The sequence below is a fragment of the Struthio camelus genome, chromosome 38 (assembly GCF_040807025.1).
Source record: "Struthio camelus isolate bStrCam1 chromosome 38, bStrCam1.hap1, whole genome shotgun sequence".
Lineage (NCBI taxonomy): Eukaryota > Metazoa > Chordata > Aves > Struthioniformes > Struthionidae > Struthio > Struthio camelus.
In genome coordinates this window covers 697,834-722,287 of record NC_090979.1, presented here as the reverse complement: position 1 = coordinate 722,287, position 24,454 = coordinate 697,834, and the positions used below count along the sequence as shown (strand labels likewise).

The 24,454-nt window shown below is 68.2% G+C and overlaps 1 protein-coding gene and 1 long non-coding RNA gene across 2 annotated transcripts in view; one reads left to right on the top strand and one right to left on the bottom strand.

Annotated features, from left to right (window-relative positions):
- UBA1 (ubiquitin like modifier activating enzyme 1) overlaps positions 1–24,454 on the top strand; it is a 40,919-nt gene that overhangs the window by 10,442 nt on the left and 6,023 nt on the right. The window contains exons 10-22 of the mRNA XM_068924130.1: positions 3,888–4,034; positions 4,398–4,553; positions 5,715–5,825; positions 7,206–7,286; positions 8,939–9,094; positions 10,737–10,902; positions 13,170–13,366; positions 14,849–14,913; positions 17,575–17,770; positions 20,604–20,678; positions 22,096–22,285; positions 23,844–23,932; positions 24,015–24,107. Coding sequence (XP_068780231.1) covers positions 3,888–4,034; positions 4,398–4,553; positions 5,715–5,825; positions 7,206–7,286; positions 8,939–9,094; positions 10,737–10,902; positions 13,170–13,366; positions 14,849–14,913; positions 17,575–17,770; positions 20,604–20,678; positions 22,096–22,285; positions 23,844–23,932; positions 24,015–24,107 — 1,722 coding nt within the window. The remainder of the gene's footprint in view (positions 1–3,887; positions 4,035–4,397; positions 4,554–5,714; positions 5,826–7,205; positions 7,287–8,938; positions 9,095–10,736; positions 10,903–13,169; positions 13,367–14,848; positions 14,914–17,574; positions 17,771–20,603; positions 20,679–22,095; positions 22,286–23,843; positions 23,933–24,014; positions 24,108–24,454) is intronic.
- Positions 10,389–14,255, bottom strand: LOC138063952 (uncharacterized). The gene is made up of 2 exons (XR_011137194.1): positions 14,204–14,255; positions 10,389–10,520 (listed from the first exon to the last, which is right to left on the bottom strand). It is a non-coding gene; the product is annotated as an uncharacterized lncRNA (long non-coding RNA).

The following is a 24,454-nucleotide window of genomic DNA, read 5'->3' as shown; positions in this document are numbered from 1 at the left end:
GGGACTGGGAGCACTGGGCGGGGACTGGGAATGCTGGGAAGGGACTGGGAGGGGACTGGGAGGGGACTGGGAGGGAACTGGGAGTACTGGGAAAAGACTGGGAGGGCATTGGGAATGCTGGGAAGGGACTGGGAGGGGACTGGGAATGCTGGGAAGGGACTGGGAGGGGACTGGGGAGGGACTGGGAGGGGACTGGGATCCCTGGGAGGGGACTGGGATCCTTGGGAGGGAACTGGGAATGCTGGGAAGGGACTGGGAGGGAACTGGGAGCACTGGGAGGGGACTGGGAATGCTGGGAAGGGACTGGGAGGGAACTGGGAGCACTGGGAGGGGACTGGGGAGGGACTGGGAGGGGACTGGGAGCACTGGGAGGGGACTGGGGAGGGACTGGGAGGGGACTGGGAGCCCTGGGAGGGGGACTGGGGGTGCTGGGAAGGGACTGGGAGGGGACTGGGAGGACTGGGAGGGGACTGGGAGGGAACTGGGAGTACTGGGAAAAGACTGGGAGGGCATTGGGAATGCTGGGAAGGGACTGGGAGGGGACTGGGAGCACTGGGAGGGCACTGGGAATGCTGGGAAGGGACTGGGAGGGGACTGGGGAGGGACTGGGAGGGGACTGGGATTCCTGGGAGGGGACTGGGATCCTTGGGAGGGAACTGGGAATGCTGGGAAGGGACTGGGAGGGAACTGGGAGCACTGGGAGGGGACTGGGAATGCTGGGAAAGGACTGGGAGGGGACTGGGAGCACTGGGAGGGAACTGGGGAGGGACTGGGAGGGGACTGGGAGCACTGGGAGGGGACTGGGGAGGGACTGGGAGGGGGACTGGGAGCCCTGGGAGGGGGACTGGGGGTGCTGGGAGGGGACTGGGAGGACTGGGAGGGGAGTGGGGGTGCTGGGAGGGGGCTGGGGAGTGATTGGGAGGGAACTGGGAGTACTGGGAGGGGACTGGGAGGGGACTGGGAGTACTGGGAAAGGATTGAGGAGGAAACTGGGAGCACTGGGAAAGGACTGGGAGGGGACTGGGAGTACTGGGAGGGAGCTAGGGGTGCTGGGAGGGGGACTGGGAGTGCTGGGAGGGAAGTGGGAGTACTGGGAAAGGAAGGGGAGGGAACTGGGGGTGCTGGGAGGGGACTGGGAGCACTGGGAGGGAACTGGGGGTGCTGGGAGGGGACTGGGAGCACTGGGAAAGAGCTGAGGAGGGTGTGGGAGGTGACTGGGAGCACTGGAAAGGACTGGGGAGGGCCTGGGAGGGGACTGGGAGCACTGGGAGGGGACTGGGGGGGCACTGGGAGGGAACTGGGAGTCCTGGGAGGGAACTGGGAGCATGGGGAGGAGGACTGGGGGTGCTGGGAGGGAACTGGGAGCCCTGGGAGGAACATTGGGAGGGGCTGGGAGCACTGGGAGGGGACTGGGGGGCACTGGGAGCAACTCCGAAAAAACTGGTGTGAACTGGGAGCACGCGGGGGCAAACTGGGAGAGGCCTGGGAGATACTGGGAGGCCTTTAGGGAGCACTGGAGGGACCTGGGAAGGACGTTAAGGCGACTGGGAGGCGCTGGGAGTTACTGGGAGGCAGTTAGGGGAGAGCTGGCAGGGAACTGGGCGTACTGGGAGGGGCTGGGGAGCACTGGGAGCAGCTCGGGGCCGACCGGGAGGGGTACTGGGGGCGCTGGGGGGGTACTGGGGGCGCTGGGGGGTACTGGGAGGCGCTGGGGGGGTACTGGGGTCGCTGGGGGGGTACTGGGAGGCGCTGGGGGGTACTGGGGGCGCTGGGGGGGTACTGGGGGCGCTGGGGGGGTACTGGGGGCGCTGGGGGGTACTGGGGGCGCTGGAGGGTACTGGGAGGCGCTGGGGGGGTACTGGAGGCGCTGGGGGGTACTGGGAGGTGCTGGGGGGGTACTGGGGGTGCTGGGGGGGTACTGGGGGCGCTGGGGGGTACTGGGAGGCGCTGGGGGGTACTGGGAGGCGCGGGGGGGTACTGGGAGGCGCGGGGGGGGTACTGGGGGCGCTGGGGGGTACTGTGGGGGTACTGGGGGGGTACTGGGAGGCGCTGGGGGTACTGGGGGGGTACTGGGAGGTACTGGGAGGCGCTGGGGGGTACTGGGGGCGCTGGGGGGGTACTGGGGGCGCTGGGGGGTACTGGGAGGCGCTGGGGGGGTACTGGGGGCGCTGGGGGGGTACTGGGAGGCGCTGGGGGGTACTGGGGGCGCTGGGGGGGTACTGGGAGGCGCTGGGGGGTACTGGGGGCGCTGGAGGGTACTGGGAGGCGCTGGGGGGTACTGGAGGCGCTGGGGGGTACTGGGAGGTGCTGGGGGGGTACTGGGGGTGCTGGGGGGGTACTGGGGGCGCTGGGGGGTACTGGGAGGCGCTGGGGGGTACTGGGAGGCGCGGGGGGGGTACTGGGGGCGCTGGGGGGTACTGTGGGGGTACTGGGAGGTACTGGGAGGCGCTGGGGGGTACTGGGAGGCGCTGGGGGGGTACTGGGGGCGCTGGGGGGTACTGGGAGGTGCTGGGGGGGTACTGGGGGCGCTGGGGGGGTACTGGGAGGCGCTGGGGGGTACTGGGGGCGCTGGGGGGGTACTGGGAGGCGCTGGGGGGGTACTGGGGGCGCTGGGGGGGTACTGGGAGGCGCTGGGGGGTACTGGGGGCGCTGGGGGGGTACTGGGAGGCGCTGGGGGGGTACTGGGGGCGCTGGGGGGTACTGGGAGGCGCTGGGGGGTACTGGGGGCGCTGGGGGGTACTGGGGGCGCTGGAGGGTACTGGGAGGCGCTGGGGGGTACTGGGGGCGCTGGAGGGTACTGGGAGGTGCTGGGGGGGTACTGGGGGCGCTGGGGGGGTACTGGGAGGCGCTGGGGGGTACTGGGGGCGCTGGGGGGGTACTGGGAGGCGCTGGGGGGGTACTGGAGGTGCTGGGGGGGTACTGGGGGCGCTGGGGGGGTACTGGGGGCGCTGGGGGGTACTGGGAGGTGCTGGGGGGTACTGGGAGGCGCTGGGGGGTACTGGGGGCGCTGGGGGGTACTGGGGGCGCTGGGAGGTACTGGGGGCGCTGGGGGTACTGGGAGGCGCTGGGGGGGTACTGGGAGGCGCTGGGGGGGTACTGGGGGCGCTGGGGGGTACTGGGAGGTGCTGGGGGGTACTGGGAGGCGCTGGAGGGTACTGGGAGGCGCTGGGGGGGTACTGGGGGCGCTGGGGGGTACTGGGAGGCGCTGGGGGGGTACTGGGAGGCGCTGCGGGGGTACTGGGGGAGCTGGGGGGTACTGGGAGGCGCTGCGGGGGTACTGGGAGGCGCTGGGGGGGTACTGGGGGCGCTGGGGGGTACTGGGGGCGCTGGGGGGGTACTGGGGGCGCTGGAGGGTACTGGGAGGCGCTGGGGGGTACTGGGGGCGCTGGGGGGTACTGGGGGCGCTGGGGGGGTACTGGGGGCGCTGGGGGGTACTGGGAGGCGCGGGGGGGTACTGGGAGGCGCTGGGAGGTACTGGGGGCGCTGGGGGGGTACTGGGAGGTGCTGGGGGGGTACTGGGGGCGCTGGGGGGTACTGGGAGGCGCTGGGGGGGTACTGGGGGCGCTGGGGGGTACTGGGAGGCGCTGGGGGGGTACTGGGAGGCGCTGGGGGGTACTGGGGGCACTGGGGGGGTACTGGGAGGTGCTGGGGGGTACTGGGGGCGCTGGGGGGTACTGGGAGGCGCGGGGGGGTACTGGGGGGGTACTGGGAGGTACTGGGAGGCGCGGGGGGGTACTGGGGGGGTACTGGGAGGCGCTGGGGGGTACTGGGGGGGTACTGGGGGGGTACTGGGGGGGTACTGGGGGGGTACTGGGAGGTACTGGGAGGCGCTGGGAGGGGCGGCCCCCGGCCCGACGCGCCCGGACACGCGTGTCGCCGGCCGGCAGAAGCGCTTGCGGGACTCGCTGGCCCAACCGGCCCTGACGGTGACGGACTTCGGCAAGGCCGAGCGGCCCGAGGCCCTGCACCGGGGCTGGCAGGCCCTGCACGCCTTCCTGCGGCGCCACGGGCGGCCCCCCCGGCCCCGCCACCAGGTACCGCGGCCCCCGACACGCCTGAACACGCCCCGACACGCTAGCGAGGCCGGGCGCGCTAACGACACGCGACGGCGGGGGGCCTCCGGCGGGCGGGACGGGCGCTGAGCGCCTTCGTGCGGCGCCGTGAGCGGCCCCGCCGCCACGTCCCGTGCCCCGCGACGCGCCTGAACGCGCTAACGCGCCCCAACACGCTAACAACACGCCGTAACACGCGACGGCGCCGCGGGCGAGGGCCCGGAGGGGCCGCGGGCCTGCGCGTGTGGTGGCGTGTGGTTGCGTGTGGAGGCGCGTGGTTGCGTGTGGTGGCGTGTGGAGGCGTGTGGTTGCGTGTGGAGGCGTGACGGAGGCGTGTGCGGGCAGGGCGAGGCGGCGGAGGTGCTGGCGCTGGCCCGCGAGCTCTTCCCCGGGGCGGAGCTGCAGGAGGAGCTGCTGCGGGAGCTGGCGCTGCAGGCGGCCGGCGACCTGGCGCCCGTCAACGCCTTCATCGGCGGCCTGGCCGCCCAGGAGGTCATGAAGGTACCGGACGCCTGGGCCCCTCTCCCAGGCGCCTGGGCCCCTCGCCCGGACGCCTGGGACTTTCCCCGGACACCTGGGCCCCTCGCCCGGACGCCTGGGCTCCTTTCCCGGACGCCTGGGCCCCTCTCCCAGACGCCTGGGCCCCTTCCCAGACGCCTGGGCCCCTCTCCCGGACACCTGGGCCCCTCTCCCGGATGCCTGGGCCCCTCTCCCGGATGCCTGGGCCCCTCTCCCGGATGCCTGGGCCCCTCTCCCGGACGCCTGGGTCCCTCCCCGGACGCCTGGGTCCCTCCCCGGACACCTGGGCCCCCTCTCCCGGACGCCTGGGCCCCCTCCCCGGACGCCTGGGCCCCTTTCCCGGACGCCTGGGCCCCTTTCCCCGGACGCCTGGGCCCCTCTCCCGGACACCTGGGCCCCTCTCCCGGACGCCTGGGCCCCTTTCCCGGACGCCTGGGCCCCTTTCCCCGGACGCCTGGGCCCCTTTCCCGGACGCCTGGGCCCCTTCCTGGATGCCTGGGCCCCTTCCCGGACGCCTGGGCCCCTTCCCTGGACACCTGGGCCCCTTTCCCGGACGCCTGGGCCCCTTTCCCGGACGCCTGGGCCCCTTTCCCGGACGCCTGGGCCCCTTTCCCGGACACCTGGGCCCCTTTCCCCGGACGCCTGGGCCCCTTTCCCGGACGCCTGGGCCCCTTTCCTGGACGCCTGGGCCCCTTTCCCGGACGCCTGGGACCTTCCCTGGACGCCTGGGCCCCTCTCCTGGACGCCTGGGCCCCTTCCTGGACACCTGGGCCCCCTCTCCCGGACGCCTGGGCCCCTTCCTGGACACCTGGGTTCTTTCCCTGGACACCTGGGCCCCTCTCCCGGACGCCTGGGCCCCTTCTCCGGACGCCTGGGCCCCTCTCCCGGACACCTGGGCCCCCTCCCCGGACGCCTGGGCCCCTTTTTGGGACACCTGGGCCCCTTCTCCGGACGCCTGGGCCCCTCTCCCGGACGCCTGGGCCCCCTCCCCGGACACCTGGGTCCTCTCCTGGACGCCTGGGCCCCTCTCCCAGACGCCTGGGCCCCTTCCTGGACACCTGGGCCCTTTCCCGGACACCTGGGCCCCTTCCCCGGACACCTGGGCCCCCCCCGGACTCCTGGGCCCCGTTTGTGCGGCGGCAGGCGTGCTCGGGCAAGTTCATGCCGGTGACGCAGTGGCTCTACTTCGACGCCCTCGAGTGCCTCCCGGAGGAGAACCGCGACACCCTGCTCACCGAGGAGACCTGCCGGCCCGTGAGCACCCCGGGGTGGGGGGCACCCATGGGTGGGGGGGGGAGGGGCACCCGGGGGGCGGCCGATTCGGGGGTCTCCCGCACCGTCGGGGCCGCCCGGAGGTGGGCGACCGGTTCGGGGCACCCAAGGGTGGGCCCCCACCTCGGGGCACCCAAGTTTGGGGCACCTAAGGGTGGGCACCCGCGTTTGAGGCACCTGAGTTGGGAGTCTTGACTTGCGGCACCCAACTTTAGGGCACCCAAGGGTGGGCAGCCGCCTCGGGGCACCCAAATGTGGGGCGCCCAATTTTGGAGCACCCAAGGGTGGGCACTTGGTTTTGGGGCACCCAAAGGTGGGGCACCCAAATTGGGAGCACCCAATTTTGGGGCACCCAAGGGTGGGCACCCAATTTTGGGCCACCTAATGTGGGGTCCCCAATTTGGGGCACACAAGGGTGGGCACCCAATTTTAGGGCGCCCTAATTTGCGGCACCCAATTTTGGAGCACCCAAGGGTGGGCACTTGGTTTTGGGGCACCCAAAGGTGGGGCACCCAAGGGTGGGCACCCAATTTTGGGCCACCTAATGTGGGGTCCCCAATTTGGGGCACCCAATTTTGGGGTCTGCAGTTGGGGGCACCCAAGGGTGGGCCCCCACCTCGGGGCACCCAAATTTGGGGCACGCAAGGGTGGGCACTTGGTGGTGGGGCACCCAAATTGGGAGCACCTAATTTTGGGGCACCCAAGGGTGGGCACCCACCTCAGAGCACCCAATTTTTGAACACCCAATTTTGGGACCCCCTGGTTTTGGAGCACCCAAGGGTGGGGCACCCGCGTTTGAGGCACCTGAGTTGGGAGTCTTGACTTGCGGCACCCAACTTTGGGGCACCCAAGGGTGGGCACCCACCTCGGGGCACCCAATTTTGGGCTACCTAATATGGGGTCCCCAATTTGGGGCACCTAAGGGTGGGCACCCAATTTTAGGGCACCCTAATTTGCGGCACCCAATTTTTGGAGCACCCAAGGGTGGGCACCCACCTCGGAGCACCCAATTTTGGAGCACCCAAGGGTGGGGCACCCACTTTTGGGCTCCCCGATTTAGGGCAGCCGTTTTGGGCCACCCAAATGTGGGGTCCCCCGTCGGGGGGGGGGGGGAGAGGGGCAGCACCCAAGGGTGAGCACCCCCCCTCGGGGCACCCAAACCCGGGGCCGACGAAGGCGAGGCCGCCGCGTGCCCTTAGCGTGTGCTTGGCGTGTGGCGGCGCCCCACGGGCGAGACGGCGGCTACGGGCGCGCGCCGGCGCCTACGGGGCGTCTGCGGGCGCCTACGGGCGCCTACACGCGTGAACACGCGTGAACACGCGTGAACACGCGTGTGCTTGGCGTGTTCCCCCCCCCGCGCAGCGCAACAGCCGCTACGACGGGCAGATCGCCGTGTTCGGGGCGGACCTGCAGGCCAAGCTGGGCGCCCAGAAGTACTTCGTGGTGAGCGCACACGCCTCGACACGCGTGTTCCCCCCCCGCCGCCCCCTCGTGTGCCCCGCCGGGCCCCTTAGCGTGTCCTGGCATCCCTTAGCGTGTCCCGCTGCTCCTTAGCGTGTCCCGCTGCCCCTTGACGTGTCCTGATATCCCTTAACGTGTCCCGCTGCTCCTTAGCGTGTCCTGTTATGCCTTAGCGTGTCTTGCTGCCCCTTAATGTGTCCTGCTGTTCCTTAGCATGTCCCGCTGCCCCTTAGCGTGTCCTGACATCCCTTAGCGTGTCCCCATGCCCCTTAGCGTGTCCTGGCATCCCTTAATGTGTCCTGGCATCCCTTAGCGTGTCCCGATGCCCCTTAGCATGTCCTGACATCCCTTAGCGTGTCCTGACATCCCTTAGCGTGTCTTGCTGCCCCTTAGCATGTCCTGACATCCCTTAGCGTGTCCCGATGCCCCTTAGCGTGTCCTGACATCCCTTAGCGTGTCCCCATGCCCCTTAGCGTGTCCTGACATCCCTTAATGTGTCCTGATGCCCCTTAGCGTGTCCTGACATCCCTTAATGTGTCTTGCTGCCCCTTAGCGTGTCCTGACATCCCTTAGCGTGTCCCGATGCCCCTTAGCGTGTCCCGATGCCCCTTAGCGTGTCCTGACATCCCTTAGCGTGTCCTGCTGCCCTTTAGCGTGTCCTGACATCCCTTAACATGTCTTGTTGCTCCTTAGCGTGTCCCTTAGCGTGTTCTGGCATCCCTTAACGTGTCCTGCTGCTCCTTAGCGTGTTGCAGTGTCCCTTAGTGTGTCCTGTCAGCCCTTAACGTGTGGTACTGCTTCTTAGCGTGTCCCAACGCCCCTTAACGTGTCCCTTAACATGTCCGGATGCTCCTTAACGTGTCCGGACACCCCTTAGCGTGTCTTGTAACCCCTTAACATGTCCGGATGCCAGTTAGCATGTCCTGACATCCATTAACGTGTCCAGATGCCCCTTGGCGTGTCCGGATGCCCCTTAGCGTGTCCCAACATCCATTAACGTGTCCTGTCACCCCTTAACGTGTCCCAATGCCCCTTAACGTGTCCCAATGCCCTTTAGCGTGTCCTGTCACCCCTTAGCGTGTCCTGTCACCCCTTAACGTGTCCGGACACCCCTTAGCGTGTCCCAACGCCCCTTAGCATGTCCTGATACCTCTTAGCGTGTCCCGTCACCCCTTAACGTGTCCCGACATCCGTTAACGTGTCCAGATGCTCCTTAACGCGTCCACACACCCCTTAGCGTGTCCTGTCACCCCTTAATGTGTCCTGTCACCCCTTAACGTGTCCCGACAGCCTTTAACATGTCCCAACACCCCTTAGCATGTCCCAACGCCCCTTAACATGTCCCGACACCCCTTAACGTGTCCCGACACCCCTTAACGTGTCTTGTCACCCCTTAACGTGGCCTGACACCCCTTAGCGTGTCCTGTCACCCGTTGGCGTGTCCCAACACTCCTTAACGTGTCCTGTCCCCCCTTAACGTGTCCGGAGACCCCTTAGCGTGTCCCAACGCCCCTTAGTGTGTCCTGATACCTCTTAGCACATCCCGCCGCCCCTTGGCGCGTCCCGCGGGCCCCTTGGCGTGTCGCGGGGCCGTGACGGCCAGCGGCAAACCCCCCCCCCGGCGCGTGCGGCAGGTGGGGGCGGGCGCCATCGGCTGCGAGCTGCTCAAGAACTTCGCGCTGGTGGGGCTGAGCTGCGGGGCCGGCGGGCAGCTCACCGTGGCCGACATGGACACCGTGGAGAAGTCCAACCTCAACCGGCAGTTCCTCTTCCGGCCCTGGGACGTGACGGTGAGCGGCAGGGGCGTCCGGGCGGGGCGGGATGGGCGGGGCTCGCACGCCTAGGGGGCGGGGTTTACACCTGGGGGGCGGGGTTTACACCTGGGGGGCGGGGTTTACACCTGGGGGGCGGCGCAAGATGGCCGCCGCCCGTCCGACTGCCGCAGCAACCGGTTCGGGGACATCCGGCTCGGTGCCGTTGGTGGTTTCGGTGTCCGCCACGCGCACACACACACACACTGCGGACGCCTGGGCCCCTCTCCCGGACGCCTGGGCCCCTCTCCCAGACACCTAGGCCCTTCCCTGACACCTGGGCCCCTTTCCCTGGACACCTGGGCCCCTTCCCGGACGCCTGGGCCCCTCTCCCGGACGCCTGGGCCCCTTTTTGGGAAACCTGGGCCCCTCTCCTGGATGCCTGGACCCCTTCCCCGGACGCCTGGGCTCCTTCCCCGGATGCCTGGGTCCTGTCCCGGACACCTGGGCCCCTCTCCCGGACGCCTGGGCCCCTCTCCCGGACGCCTGGGCTCCTCTCCCGGACGCCTGGGCTCCTCTCCCGGACGCCTGGGCTCCTCTCCCGGACACCTGGGCCCTCTTCCCGGACGCCTGGGCCCCTTCCCGGAGACCCGAGCCCCTCTCCCGGACACCTGGGCCCCTTCCCGGACACTTGTGCCCCTTCCCCGGACGCCTGGGCCCCACTCCCGGACGCCTGGGCCCCACTCCCGGACGCCTGGGCCCCTTCCCCGGACGCCTGGGCCCCTTCCCCGGACACCTGGGCCCCACTCCCGGACGCCTGGGCCCCACTCCCGGACGCCTGGGCCCCTTCCCCGGACGCCTGGGCCCCTTCCCCGGACACCTGGGCCCCTTCCCCGGACGCCTGGGCCCCTTCCCCGGATGCCTGGGCCCCTCTCTCGGACACCCGGGCCCCTCTCCCGGACGCCTGGGCCCCTCTCCCGGACGCCTGGGTCCCTTCCCCGGACGCCTGAGCCCCTTCCCCGGATGCCTGGGTCCCTCTCTCGGACACCCGGGCCCCTCTCCCGGACGCCTGGGCCCCTCTCCCGGACGCCTGGGTCCCTTCCCCGGACGCCTGAGCCCCTTCCCCGGACGCCTGGGCCCCTTCGCGGACACCTGGGCCCTTCCCGGACACCTGGGCCCCTTCCCTGGATGCCTGGGTCCCCTTCCCCGGATGCCCGGGCCCCTCTCCCGGACACCTGGGCCCCTCCCCGGACACCTGGGCCCCTTTCCCTGGACACCTAGGCCCCTCTCCCGGACGCCTGGGCCCCTTTCTGGGACACCTGGGCCCCTCCCCGGACACCTGGGCCCCTTTTCTGGACGCCTGGGTCCCTTTCCCCGGACACCTGGGTCCCTTTCCTGGACACCTGGGTCCCTTTCCCGGACGCCTGGGCCCCTCACCCGGACGCCTGGGCCCCTTCACGGACACCTGGGCCCCTCTCCCGGACGCCTGGGCCCTTCCCGGACACCCGGGCCCCTCTCCCGGACGCCTGGGCCCCCACAGACCCGCGGGACGGAGGCGTAGAGGGGGTCGGATCGGGGAGGACAGCGGTGGGGGAGGGGGGGGGTGAGGGGCCGGACGCCTGGGCCCCCCCCCGGGGCCGGAAGGCCGGGGCCGGACGCCTGGGCCCCGTTGGTGCGGCAGAAGCTGAAGGCGGAGCGGGCGGCGGCGGCGGCGCGCGCCATGAACCCGGCGCTGCGGGTGAGCAGCCGGGCCGAGCGCGTCGGCCCCGACACCGAGCGCCTCTACGACGACGACTTCTTCGAGGGCCTCGACGGCGTCGCCAACGCCCTCGACAACGTCGACGCCCGTGGGTCCTGGGGGGGGGCTTCGGGGGGGTCCTGGGGGGGCTTTGGGGGTCCTGGGGGGGCTCGGGGGGTCCTGGGGGGGGCTCGGGGGGTCCTGGGGGGGCTTCGGGGGGGTCCTGGGGGGGCTCGGGGGGGGCTCGGGGGGTCCTGGGGGGGCTCGGGGTGCTCTGGGGGGGCTCGGGGAGCTCTAGGGGGGCTCTAGGGGGTCCTGGGGGGCGCTCTGGGGGTCCTGGGGGGGCCCCGGGGTGCTCTGGGGGGGCTCGGGGGGTCCTGGGGGGGCTCAGGGGGGGCTCTAGGGGGGCTCGGGGGGTCCTGGGGGGGCTCGGGGTGCTCTGGGGGGGCTCGGGGAGCTCTGGGGGGGGCTCGGGGGGGGCTCTAGGGGGGCTCGGGGGGTCCTGGGGGGGGCTCAGGGGGGGCTCTGGGGGGGGCTCTGGGGGTCCTGGGGGGGCTCGGGGGGTCCTGGGGGGGCTTCGGGGGGGCTCGGGGGGGGCTCAGGGGGGCTCTAGGGGGTCCTGGGGGGGGCTCTGGGGGTCCTGGGGGGGCTCAGGGAGCTCTGGGGGGCTCGGGGGGGCTTGGGGGGCCTGGGGGGGGGCTCTAGGGGGGTTCGGGGGGGGCTCTGGGGGTCCCGGGGGGGCTCAGGGGGGGCTTTAGGGATTGTTATGGGGGGCTTGGGGGGTGCTTGGGGGGCTCGGGGGATCGGGGGGTTGTTATGGGGGGCTCGGGGGGTTCTGGGGGGGCTCGGGCTCTGGGGGGACTCTAGGGGTTGGTATGGGGGTCTCGGGGGGGGCTTGGGGGGCCTAGGGGGGCTCAGGGGGTGCTGGGGGGGCTCGGGGGGCTCTGGGGGGGCTCTAGGGGTTGTTATGGGGGTCTCGGGGGGGCTTGGGGGGCCTAGGGGGGCTCAGAGGGGGCTCGGGGGGTTCTGCGGGGGCTCGGGGGGGGCTCTGGGGGGACTCTAGGGGTTGTTATTGGGGGCTCAGGGGGTGTTTGGGGGGCTCGGGGGGGGCCTGGGGGGTCCTGCGGGGGCCTGGGCGGTCCTGGGGGGGGCTCTGGAGGGCTCTGGGGGTTGTTATTGGGGGCTCAGGGGGTGCTTGGGGGGCTCGGGGGGGGCCTGGGGGGTCCTGCGAGGGCTTCAGGGGGTCCTGGGGGGGGCTCGGGGGGGGGCTCTGGGGGTTCTGGGGGGGCTCTGGGGGGCTCGGGGGGGGCTCTAGGGGTTGTTATTGGGGGCTCGGGGGGTGCTTGGGGGGCTCGGGGGGGTCCTGGGGGGGCTCTTGGGGGGCCGGGGGAGGCTCTAGGGGTTGTTATGGGGGGCTCGGGGGGTTCTGGGGGGGCTCTGGGGACTCTAGGGGTTGTTACGGGGGGCTCGGGGGGTGCTTGGGGGGCTCGGGGGGGCTCAGGGGGTTCTGGGGGGCTCCGGGGGGGCTTTAGGGGTTGTTATGGGGGGCTTGGGGGGGCTCGGGGGGCTCTTGGGGGGTCCTGGGGGGACTCTAGGGGTTGTTAGGGGGGCTGGGGGGGTGCTTGGGGGGCCTGGGGGGCCTGGGGGGGCCTCTGGGGGCTCCTATGGGGGGGCTGGGGGGGTCCTGGGGGGCTCGGGGGGTCCTGGGATAGTAACAGTGACGGGGACGGTGATGGTGACGGTGACGGGGATGGGGACGGGGACGGTAATGGTGACGGGGACGGTGACGGTGACGGGACGGTGACGGGGACGGTGACGGGATGGTGCTGGGGACGGTGACAGGACAGTGCTGGGGACGGTGATGGGGATGGTGACAGTGACGGGGACAGTAATGGTGACAGTGATGGGACGGTGCTGGGGATGGTGACGGTGATGGGGACGGTGCTGGGGACGGTGATGGTGACGGTGATGGGGACAGTAACGGTGACGGTGATGGTGACGGTGATGGTGACGGGGACGGTAATGGTGACGGTGATGGGACGGTGCTGGGGATGGTGACGGGGACGGGGATGGTGATGGTGACGGTGATGGGGACGGTGCCGGGGACGGTGATGGTGACGGTGACGGGGACAGTAACGGTGACGGTGATGGTGACGGGGACGGTGACAGGGACAGGGACAGTAATGGTGACGGTGATGGGGACGGTGCTGGGGACGGTGATGGTGACGGTGACGGTGATGGTGACGGGGACAGTGACAGTGACGGGGACGGTAACGGTGACGGTGATGGGACGGTGCTGGGGACGGTGCCGGTGCCGGCGCCGGCGCCGGTTTTGGGGACGGCGCCGCTGACGGCGCCGCGCACCGCCGGCGCCAGGGCTGTACGTGGACCGCCGGTGCGTGTACTACCGCAAGCCGCTGCTGGAGTCGGGCACGCTGGGCACCAAGGGCAACGTGCAGGTGGTGATCCCCTTCCTGAGCGAGGCGTACAGCTCGAGCCAGGACCCCCCCGAGAAGGCCATCCCCATCTGCACCCTCAAGAACTTCCCCAACGCCATCGAGCACACGCTGCAGGTGAGGGGCCGCGCGCCGCCGCCGCCGTCGTGGCCGCCGCCGTGGCCGCCGCCGCTTCCGCCCGATGGCGCCTGGGCTGCGGCGCCGGGCGCTTGGCGCCTGCGCTCCTTCTCCCGGGCGCCTGGGCGCCTTCCCCGGACACCTGAGCCCTTCTCCCGGACGCCTGGGCCCCTTCCCTATGTGCCTGGAGTCCTTCCCCAAACACCTGGGCCCCACTCCCGGACACCTGGGCCCCTCGCCCGGACACCTGGGCCCCTCTCCCGGACGCCTGGGCCCCTTTCCCGGACGCCTGGGCCCCTCTCCCGGACGCCTGGGCCCCTTTCCCGGACGCCTGGGCCCCTCTCCCAGACGCCTGGGCCCCTTCCCTGTATGCCTGGAGTCCTTCCCCAGACACCTGGGCCCCTCTCCCGGACGCCTGGGCTCCTTTCCCGGACGCCTGGGCTCCTTTCCCGGACGCCTGGGCCCCACTCCCGGACGCCTGGGCCCCACTCCCGGACGCCTGGGCCCTTTTCCCGGACGCCTGGGCCCCTTCCCCGGACGCCTGGGCCCTTCTCCCGGACGCCTGGGCCCCTTCCCTATGTGCCTGGAGTCCTTCCCCAAACACCTGGGCCCCACTCCCGGACACCTGGGCCCCACTCCCGGACACCTGGGCCCCTCTCCCGGACGCCTGGGCCCCTTTCCCCGGACGCCTGGGCCCTTCTCCCGGGCGCCTGGGCGCCTTCCCCGGACGCCTGGGCCCCTCTCCCGGACGCCTGGGCCCCTTTCCCGGATGCCTGGGCCCCTTTTCCCGGACGCCTGGGCCCCTCTCCCGGACACCTGGGCCCCTTCCCCGGACACCTGGGCCCCTTTCCCCGGACACCTGGGCCCCTCGCCCGGAGGCCTGGGCCCCTCGCCTAGACACCTGGGCCCTCTCCCGGACACCTGGGCCCCTTTTCCCGGACGCCTGGGCCCCTCTCCCGGACACCTGGGCCCCTTCCCCGGACACCTGGGCCCCTTTCCCCGGACACCTGGGCCCCTCGCCCGGAGGCCTGGGCCCCTCGCCTAGACACCTGGGCCCTCTCCCGGACACCTGGGCCCCTTTTCCCGGACGCCTGGGCCCCTCTCCCGGACTCCTGGGCCCCTTCTCCCAGACGCCTGTGCCCCTTTCCCGGACACCTGGGCCCCTTCCCCGGATGCCTGGGCCCCTCGCCCGGACGCCTGGGCCCCTTTCCCGGACGCCTGGGCCCCTTTCCCGGACGCCTGGGCCCCTTTCCCTGGACACCTGGGCCCCTCTCCGGACACCTGGGCCCCTTCCCCGGACGCCTGGGCCCCTTCCCTGGGCCCCTTCCCCGGACGCCTGGGCCCCTTTCCCGGACACCTGGGCCATATCCCCGGACGCCTGGGCCCCTCAGCGTCCACCCGGACGCCCGGTAGGGTGGCTGGCCCGGACGCCTGGGCCCCTCGCTCTGATTCTCCCCCCCTTTCCCCCCCCCCCCCCGGCAGTGGGCGCGTGACGAGTTCGAGGGTCTCTTCAAGCAGCCGGCGGAGAACGTCAACCAGTACCTGACGTGGGTGACGGGCGGGGGGGCGGCGCGCACGCCTGCGCTTGCACGTGGCCGCGGCGCACGCGCTTGTGCACGCTCGTGCCAACGCGTTTGCACGCTCGCGCAAACGCTTTTGCACGCTCGCGCAGCGCTGCAACGCCGCAGACGCTTTTGCACGCCCGCGCACGCGCTTCTGCAAGCCGATGCGTTTTTGCACGCCCGTGCAACCGCTTTCGCACGCCCGTGCACCGCTGCAGTGATGCAGGCGCTTTTGCACGCCCGTGCAAACGCTTCTGCGCAGCGATGCAACGCTGCGATGGTGCAAATGCTTTTGCAAGCCAATGCAGACGTTTTTGCCCGCTAATGCACACGTTTTTGCACACTAATGCAATACTGACACGATGCACTTTTGCACGCTGAGGCAATGCAGCCGCGATGCAAACGCTTTTGCACGCCGCTGCAACGCTGCAGCGATGCAAACGCTTCTGCGATGCGAATGCTTTTGCGCACTGATGCAGCGCTGCCGCAACGCAAACGGTTTTGCACGCCCATGCAAATGCTTTTGCACGCCGAGGCGTTTTTGCACGCTAATGCAAACGCTTTTGCACGGCACTGCAACGCTGCAGTGTTGCAAACGCTTTTACACGCCGCTGCAGCAATGCAAACGCTTCTGCACGGCGACGCGACGCTGCAGCGATGCAAACGCTTCTGCACGCCGCTGCGACGCTGCAGCGATGCAAACGCTTCTGCATGCCGCTGCGACGCTGCAGCGATGCAAACGCTTCTGCACGCCGCTGCAACGCTGCAGTGTTGCAAACGCTTCTGCATGCCGTTGCGACGCTGCAGCGATGCAAACGCTTCTGCACGCCACTGCGACGCTGCAGTGATGCAAACACTTTTGCACGGCGATGCGACGCTGCAGCGATGCAAACACTTCTGCACGCCGCTGCGACGCTGCAGCGATGCAAACGCTTTTGCACGCCATTGCGATGATGCAGCGATGCAAACGCTTTTGCACGGCGATGCAACGCTGCAGCGATGCAAACGCTTCTGCACGCCGATGCAACACTGCAGCGATGCAAACGCTTTTGCACGCCGCTGCGACGCTGCAGCGATGCAAACGCTTTTGCACGCCCATGCGACGCTGCAGCGATGCAAACGCTTTTGCACGCCACTGCGACGCTGCAGCGATGCAAACGCTTCTGCACGCCGACGCGACGCTGCAGCGATGCAAACGCTTCTGCACGCCGCTGCGACGCTGCAGTGTTGCAAACGCTTCTGCACGCTCATGCAACGCTGCAGCGATGCAAACGCTTCTGCACGCCGCTGCAACGCTGCAGCGATGCAAACGCTTTTGCACGCCGCTGCGACGCTGCAGCAATGCAAACGCTTCTGCACGCTCATGCAACGCTGCAGCGATGCAAACGCTTCTGCACGGCGACGCGACGCTGCAGCGATGCAAACGCTTTTGCACGCCCATGCGACGCTGCAGCGATGCAAACGCTTCTGCACGCCGCTGCGACGCTGCAGTGTTGCAAACGCTTTTGCACGCCACTGCGACGCTGCAGTGTTGCAAACGCTTTTGCACGCTGATGCAACACTGCAGCGATGCAAACGCTTTTGCACGCCGCTGCAGCGATGCAGCGATGCAAACGCTTCTGCACGGCGCTGCAACGCTGCAGCGATGCAAACGCTTCTGCACGCCGCTGCAACGCTGCAGCGATGCAAACGCTTCTGCACGCCGCTGCGACGCTGCAGCGATGCAAACGCTTCTGCACGCCCATGCAACGCTGCAGTGTTGCAAACGCTTCTGCACGGCGCTGCGACGCTGCAGCGATGCAAACGCTTTTGCACGCCGACGCGACGCTGCAGCGATGCAAACGCTTCTGCACGCCGCTGCGACGCTGCAGCGATGCAAACGCTTCTGCACGCCGCTGCGACGCTGCAGCGTTGCAAACACTTTTGCACGCCACTGCGACGCTGCAGTGATGCAAACGCTTCTGCACGCCCATGCGACGCTGCAGCGATGCAAACGCTTTTGCACGCCGATGCAACACTGCAGCGATGCAAACGCTTCTGCACGCCGATGCAACACTGCAGCGATGCAAACGCTTCTGCACGCCGCTGCGACGCTGCAGCGATGCAAACGCTTCTGCACGCCGCTGCGACGCTGCAGCGATGCAAACGCTTCTGCACGCCCATGCAACGCTGCAGCGATGCAAACGCTTCTGCACGCCCATGCGACGCTGCAGCGATGCAAACGCTTCTGCACGCCGCTGCGACGCTGCAGTGTTGCAAACGCTTCTGCACGCTCATGCAACGCTGCAGCGATGCAAACGCTTCTGCACGGCGACGCGACGCTGCAGCGATGCAAACGCTTTTGCACGCCGACGCAACACTGCAGTGATGCAAACGCTTCTGCACGCCGCTGCGACGCTGCAGCGATGCAAACGCTTCTGCACGCCGCTGCGACGCTGCAGCGATGCAAACGCTTCTGCACGCCCATGCAACGCTGCAGCGATGCAAACGCTTTTGCACGCCGCTGCGACGCTGCAGCGATGCAAACGCTTCTGCACGCCGCTGCGACGCTGCAGCGATGCAACCGCTTTTGCACGCCGATGCAAGCGCTCTTGCGCGCCGCTGCGCCGCTGCCGCCTTTGCAACGCGGCGCCCTCGCCCCCGCAGGGACCCGCGCTTCGTGGAGCGGACGCTGCGGCTGGCGGGGACGCAGCCGCTGGAGGTGCTGGAGGCGCTGCACCGCAGCCTGGTGAGCGAGCGGCCCCGCGCCTGGCCCGACTGCGTGGCCTGGGCCTGCCGCCACTGGCACGCGCAGTACCGCAACAACATCCGCCAGCTGCTGCACAACTTCCCTCCCGGGCAGGTGCGGGCGCTTCGGGGCGGTCGGCCCGCCATTGCGGGGGGTGTTTTGCCTGCGCTTTGGGGTTTGCACGCGGTTCGGGGCAGTCTGCGTGCAATTCTGGGGGTTTTTTTGCATGCACTTTGGGGTTTGCACATGGTTTGGAGCAGTTTGCATGCAATTCTAGGGTTTTTTTGCATGCATTTCGGGGTTTGCACATGGTTTGGGGCAGTTTGCGTGCAATTCTAGGATTTTTTTGCATGCACTTTGGGGTTTGCACGCGGTTTGGGGCAGTCTGTGTGCAATTCTGGGGTTTTTTTTGCATGCACTTTGGGGTTTGCACGCGGTTCGGGGCAGTTTGCGTGCAGTTCTGGGGGGTTTTTTGCATGCACTTTGGGGTTTGCACGCGGTTTGGGGCAGATTGCGTGCAATTTTAGGGTTTTTTTGCATGCATTTCGGGGTTTGCACATGGTTTGGGGCAGTTTGCATGCAATTCTAGGTTTTTTTTGCATGCACTTTGGGGTTTGCACATGGTTTGGGGCAGTTTGCATGCAATTCTAGGTTTTTTTTGCATGCACTTTGGGGTTTGCACGCGGTTTGGGGCAGTCTGCGTGCAATTCTGGGGGTTTTTTTGCATGCATTTCGGGGTTTGCACGCAGTTAGGGACAGTTTGCGTGCAATTCTGGGGGGTTTTTGCATGCATTTCGGGGTTTGCACGCAGTTCGGGGCAGTTTGCATGCAATTCTGGGGGTTTTTTTGCATGCACTTTGGGGTTTGCACGCGGTTTGGGGCAGTCTGCGTGCAATTCTGGGGGTTTTTTGCATGCAATTTGGTGTTTGCACATGATTTGGGGCAGTTTGCGTGCAATTCTGGGGGTTTTTTTTGCATGCACTTTGGGGTTTGCACGCAGTTTGGGGCAGTTTGCATGCAATTTTAGGGTTTTTTTGCATGCATTTCGGGGTTTGCACATGGTTTGGGGCAGTTTGCATGCAATTCTAGGTTTTTTTTGCATGCACTTTGGGGTTTGCACATGGTTTGGGGCAGATTGCGTGCAATTCTGGGGTTTTTTTGCCTGCAATTCGGGATTTGCACATGATTTGGGGCAGTTTGCGTGCAATTCTGGGGTTTTTTGCATGCAATTCGGGGTTTCCACATGATTTGCCTGGGATTTGGGGGGATTTGGGGTTTTTTGCCTGGGATTTGGGGGGATTCGGGGGGTTTTGCCGGGGATTTGGGTTTTTTTGCCTGGGATTTGGGGGGATTTGGGGGGTTTTGCCGGGGATTTGGGTTTTTTTGCCTGGGATTTGGGGGGATTTGGGGGGTTTTGCCGGGGATTTGGGGTTTTTTGCCAGGGATTTGGGGGGATTCGGGGGGTTTTGCCGGGGATTTGGGGTTTTTTGCCGGGGATTTGGGGGGATTCGGGGGGTTTTGCCGGGGATTTGGGGGTTTTTTGCCGGGGATTTGGGGGGATTCGGGGGGTTTTGCCGGGGATTTGGGTTTTTTTGCCAGGGATTTGGGGGGATTTGGGGGGTTTTGCCGGGGATTTGGGGTTTTTTGCCGGGGATTTGGGGGGATTCGGGGGGTTTTGCCGGGGATTTGGGGTTTTTTGCCAGGGATTTGGGGGGATTCGGGGGGTTTTGCCGGGGATTTGGGGTTTTTTGCCAGGGATTTGGGGGGATTCGGGGGGTTTTGCCGGGGATTTGGGTTTTTTTGCCGGGGATTTGGGGGGATTCGGGGGGTTTTGCCGGGGATTTGGGGGTTTTTTGCCGGGGATTTGGGGGGATTCGGGGGGTTTTGCCGGGGATTTGGGTTTTTTTGCCGGGGATTTGGGGGGATTCGGGGGGTTTTGCCGGGGATTTGGGGTTTTTTGCCGGGGATTTGGGGGGATTCGGGGGGTTTTGCCGGGGATTTGGGGTTTTTTGCCAGGGATTTGGGGGGATTCGGGGGGTTTTGCCGGGGATTTGGGGTTTTTTGCCGGGGATTTGGGGGGATTCGGGGGGTTTTGCCGGGGATTTGGGGTTTTTTGCCAGGGATTTGGGGGGTTTTGTCGGGGATTTGGGGTTTTTTGCCTGGGATTTGGGGGGATTTGGGGGGTTTTGCCGGGGATTTGGGGGGTTTTGCCTGGGATTTGGGGGGATTCGGGGGGTTTTGCAGGGGATTTGGGGTTTTTTGCCTGGGATTTGGGGGGATTTGGGGGGTTTTGCAGGGGATTTGGGTTTTTTTGCCGGGGATTTGGGGGGATTCGGGGGGTTTTGCCGGGGATTTGGGGTTTTTTGCCTGGGATTTGGGGGGATTTGGGGGGTTTTGCCGGGGATTTGGGGTTTTTTGCCTGGGATTTGGGGGGATTCGGGGGGTTTTGCAGGGGATTTGGGTTTTTTTGCCTGGGATTCGGGGGGATTCAGGGGGTTTTGCCGGGGATTTGGGTTTTTTTGCCTGGGATTTGGGGGGATTCGGGGGGTTTTGCCGGGGATTTGGGGGTTTTTTGCCGGGGATTTGGGGGGATTCGGGGGGTTTTGCAGGGGATTTGGGTTTTTTTGCCTGGGATTTGGGGGGATTCGGGGGGTTTTGCCGGGGATTTGGGGTTTTTTGCCTGGGATTTGGGGGGATTCGGGGGGTTTTGCCGGGGATTTGGGGTTTTTTGCCTGGGATTTGGGGGGTTTTGCCGGGGATTTGGGGTTTTTTGCCAGGGATTTGGGGGGATTTGGGTTTTTTTGCCGGGGATTTGGGTTTTTTTGCCTGGGATTTGGGGGGATTTGGGTTTTTTTGCCGGGGATTTGGGGGGACTCGGGGGGATTCGGGGGGTCTTTGGCCCCGGCCGGCCCCGCTCAGCGGCCCGGCCGGCCTCCGTCGCCCGCAGAAGACCAACTCGGGCACCTTGTTCTGGTCGGGGCCCAAGCGCTGCCCCCACCCGCTGGTCTTCGACCCCGACAACGTGAGTCGCGACACCCTTGGGTGCCCCCTCCCCCCTTGCCTGCTCTACACCCCTTTTTGGGTGCTATACGTCCTTTTTTGGGTGCTGTGTGCTTGGGTCCCGTATATCCATCTCTGGGTGCCATATTTCCACCTTTGGGTGCCCCCCATCACCCTTGGGTGCTCCCCATCACCCTTTGGGTGCCCCCCATCCCCCTCTGGGTGCCATATCTCCCCTTTTGGGTGCCCGCCATCCCCCTTGGGTGCCCCCCATCCCCCTCTGGGTGCCATATCTCCCCCCTTGGGTGCCCCCCATCCCCCTCTGGGTGCCCCCTAATGCCCCTTTGGGTGTCCCCCATGCCCCTTGGGTGCCCCCCAATCCCCCTCTGGGTGCCATATCTCCCCTTTTGGGTGCCCCCCATACCCCTTGGGTGCTCTCCATCACTGTTAGGTGCCCCCCATGCCCCTTTGGGTGCCCCCCATCACCCTTGGGTGCCCCCCGTGCCCCTTGAGTGCCCCCCATCACCCTTTGGGTGCCATATTCCCCCCCTTTTGGGTGCCCCCCATGCCCCTTGGTTGCCCCCCATGCCCCTTGGGTGCCCCCCATCCTCCTTTGGGTGCCCCCCATCCCCCTTGGGTGCCCCCCATGCCCCTTGGGTGCCCCCCAATCCCGCTCTGGGTGCCATATCTCCCCTTTTGGGTGCCCCCATCCCCCTTGGGTGCCCCCCAATGCCCCTTTGGGTGCCATATCTCCCCTTTCGGGTGCCCCCCATCCCCCTTGGGTGCCCCCCAATGCCCCTCTGGCTGCCATATCCCCGCTTGGGTGCCCCCCATGCCCCTTGGGTGCCCCCCAATCCTGCTCTGGGTGCCATATCTCCCCTTTTGGGTGCCCCCATCCCCCTTGGGTGCCCCCCATCCCCCTTGGGTGCCCCCCAATGCCCCTCTGGCTGCCATATCCCCGCTTGGGTGCCCCCCATGCCCCTTGGGTGCCCCCCAATGCCCCTTTGGGTGCCATATCTCCCCTTTTGGGTGCCCGCCATCCCCCTTGGGTGCCCCCCATCCCCCTTGGGTGCCCCCCAATGCCCCTTTGGGTGCCATATCTCCCCTTTTGGGTGCCCGCCATCCCCCTTGGGTGCCCCCCAATCCCGCTCTGGGTGCCATATCTCCCCTTTTGGGTGCCCTCCATCCCCCTTGGGTGCTCTCCATCCCCCTTGGGTGCCCCCCAATGCCCCTTTGGGTGCCATATCTCCCCTTTTGGGTGCCCCCCATCCCCCTTGGGTGCCCCCCAATGCCCCTCTGGCTGCCATATCCCCGCTTTGGGTGCCCCCCATCCCCCCTTGGGTGCCCCCCCCGCCCCTTGGGGTGCCCGCCACCCCCCGTTTCGGGGGGTGGGAGGGGACGAGGCCCCGGGGGCTGAGACCGGGGTGCTCGGCCGGCAGCCCCTGCACCTGGACTACGTGGTGGCGGCGGCCAACCTGTACGCGCAGAGCTACGGCATCGAGGGCTCGCGGGAGCGGGCGGCCGTGGCCGAGCTGCTGCGGCGCGTGCGGGTGCCCGACTTCACCCCCAAGGCCGGCGTGCGCATCCACGTCTCCGACCAGGAGCTGCAGAGCGCCAGCGCCGCCGTCGGTGGGTGCGCGGGCCCCCCCCCCCCCCGGCACGGGGGGACGTGGGGGGGCTGGGGAGCAGGGATTTGGGGGTCTTGGGGGCACCCAAGGGTGCTGGGGGGGGCTGGATGGGGGGATTTGGGGTGCCCAGGGGTTTGGGGTAGGGGATGTAGGGGATTTGGGGGGTTTGGGGGCACCCAAGGGTGCTGGGGGGGGGCTGGATGGGGGGATTTGGGGGTGCTGGGGGTCTGGGGTGGGGGGTCTTGGGGGCACCTATGGGTGCTGGGGGGGCTGGAGGGGGGGATTTGGGGGTCTTGGGGGCCAGCTATGGGTGCTGGGGGGGCTGGAGGGGGGGATATGGGGTGCCCAGGGGTTTGGGGTGGGGGACTTGGGGGGTTTGGGGGCACCCAAGGGTGCTGGGGTGGCTGGATGGGGGGATTTGGGGGTGCTGGGGGTCTGGGGAGGGGGGATGTGGGGGTCTTGGGGGCACCCAAGGGTGCTGGGGGGGCTGGATGGGGGGATTTGGGGGTGCTGGGGGTCTGGGGAGGGGGGATGTGGGGGTCTTGGGGGCACCCAAGGGTGCTGGGGGGGCTGGATGGGGGGATTTGGGGGTGCTGGGGGTCTGGGGAGGGGGGATGTGGGGGTCTTGGGGGCACCTATGGGTGCTGGGGGGGCTGGATGGGGGGATTTGGGGGTGCTGGGGGTCTGGGGAGGGGGGATGTGGGGGTCTTGGGGGCACCCAAGGGTGCTGGGGGGGCTGGATGGGGGAATTTGGGGTGCCCAGGGGTCTGGGGTGGGGGGATGTGGGGGTCTTGGGGGCACCTATGGGTGCTGGGGGGGCTGGATGGGGGGATTTGGGGGTGCTGGGGTTCTGGGATGGGGGTCTTCGGGGCCACCTATGGGTGCTAGGGGGGCTGGATGGGGGAATTTGGGGTGCCCAGGGGTCTGGGGTGGGGGGATATAGGGGTCTTGGGGGCGCCTATGGCTGCTGGGGGGTCTGGGGTGGGGCGATAGGGGGGTGTTAGGGGCACCTGAGGGTGGGGGGGGGCTGGGAGGGGGGATTTAGGGTGCCCAGGGGTCTGGGGTGGGGGGATATGGAGGTGCTGGGGGTCTGGGGAGGGGGGATGTGGGGGTCTTGGGGGCACCTATGGGGCTGGGGGGGCTGGGAAGGGAGGATATGGGGATTCTGGGGGCACCTGTGGGTGCTGGGGGGGCTGGAGGAAGGGATTTGGGGTGCCTAGGGGTCTGGGGTGGGGGGATGTGGGGTTTCTGGGGGCACCTAAGGGTGCTGGGGGGGCTGGGGAGGGGGGATGTGGGGTGCCCAGGGATCTAGAGTGGGGGGATTTGGGGTGCCCAGGGGTCTGGAGTGGGCGGATGGGGGGGGGTCCTGGGGGCACCCAAGGGTGCCGGGGGGGGGCAGGTCTGGAGTGGGGGGATACGAGGCTCCCGCGGGCACCCACGAGCGCCAGGGCGGCCGCCGGCTGGGAGGATTTGGGACCTCGGTGCGGTTTTGGGGGGGGGGGCCACCCATGGGTGCCAGCAGGGGGGTCCCACGGGTGCCGCCCCCTCCCCGGCCGCAGACGACGGGCGCCTGGAGGAGCTCAAGGCGGCGCTGCCCAGCCCCGAGGAGCTGCCCGGCTTCCGCATGTTCCCCGTCGAGTTCGAGAAGGTGGGTGCTCCCCCCCCCCCCCACATACCCCGGGGCACCCATGGGTGCCGCCCCCACCCGCTCAGACCCCCCACCCACCCAGGACGACGACACCAACTTCCACATGGATTTCATCGTCGCCGCCTCCAACCTGCGGGCCGAGAACTACGACATCGCCCCGGCCGACCGGCATAAGGTGGGGTGCTGGGGGGGTCCCTAGGGGGGGTCCTTGGGGTGCTGGGGGGGTCCTTGGGGTGCTAGGGGGGTCCCTAGGGGTGCTGGGGGGCATCCTAGGGGTGCTGGCGGGATCCTTGGGGTACTAGGGGGGTCCTAGGGGTGCTGGGGGGGTTCTTGGGGTGCTGGGGTGTCCCTAGGGGGCTGAGGGGGTCCCTAGGGGGGTCCTTGGGGTGCTAGGGGGGTCCTTGGGGTGCTGGGGGGGCATCCTAGGGGGGTCCTAGAGGTGCTGGGGGGATTCTTGGGGTACTAGAGGGGTCCTAGGGGTGCTGGGGGGGGTCCTTGGGGTGCTGGGGGGGGTCCTAGGGG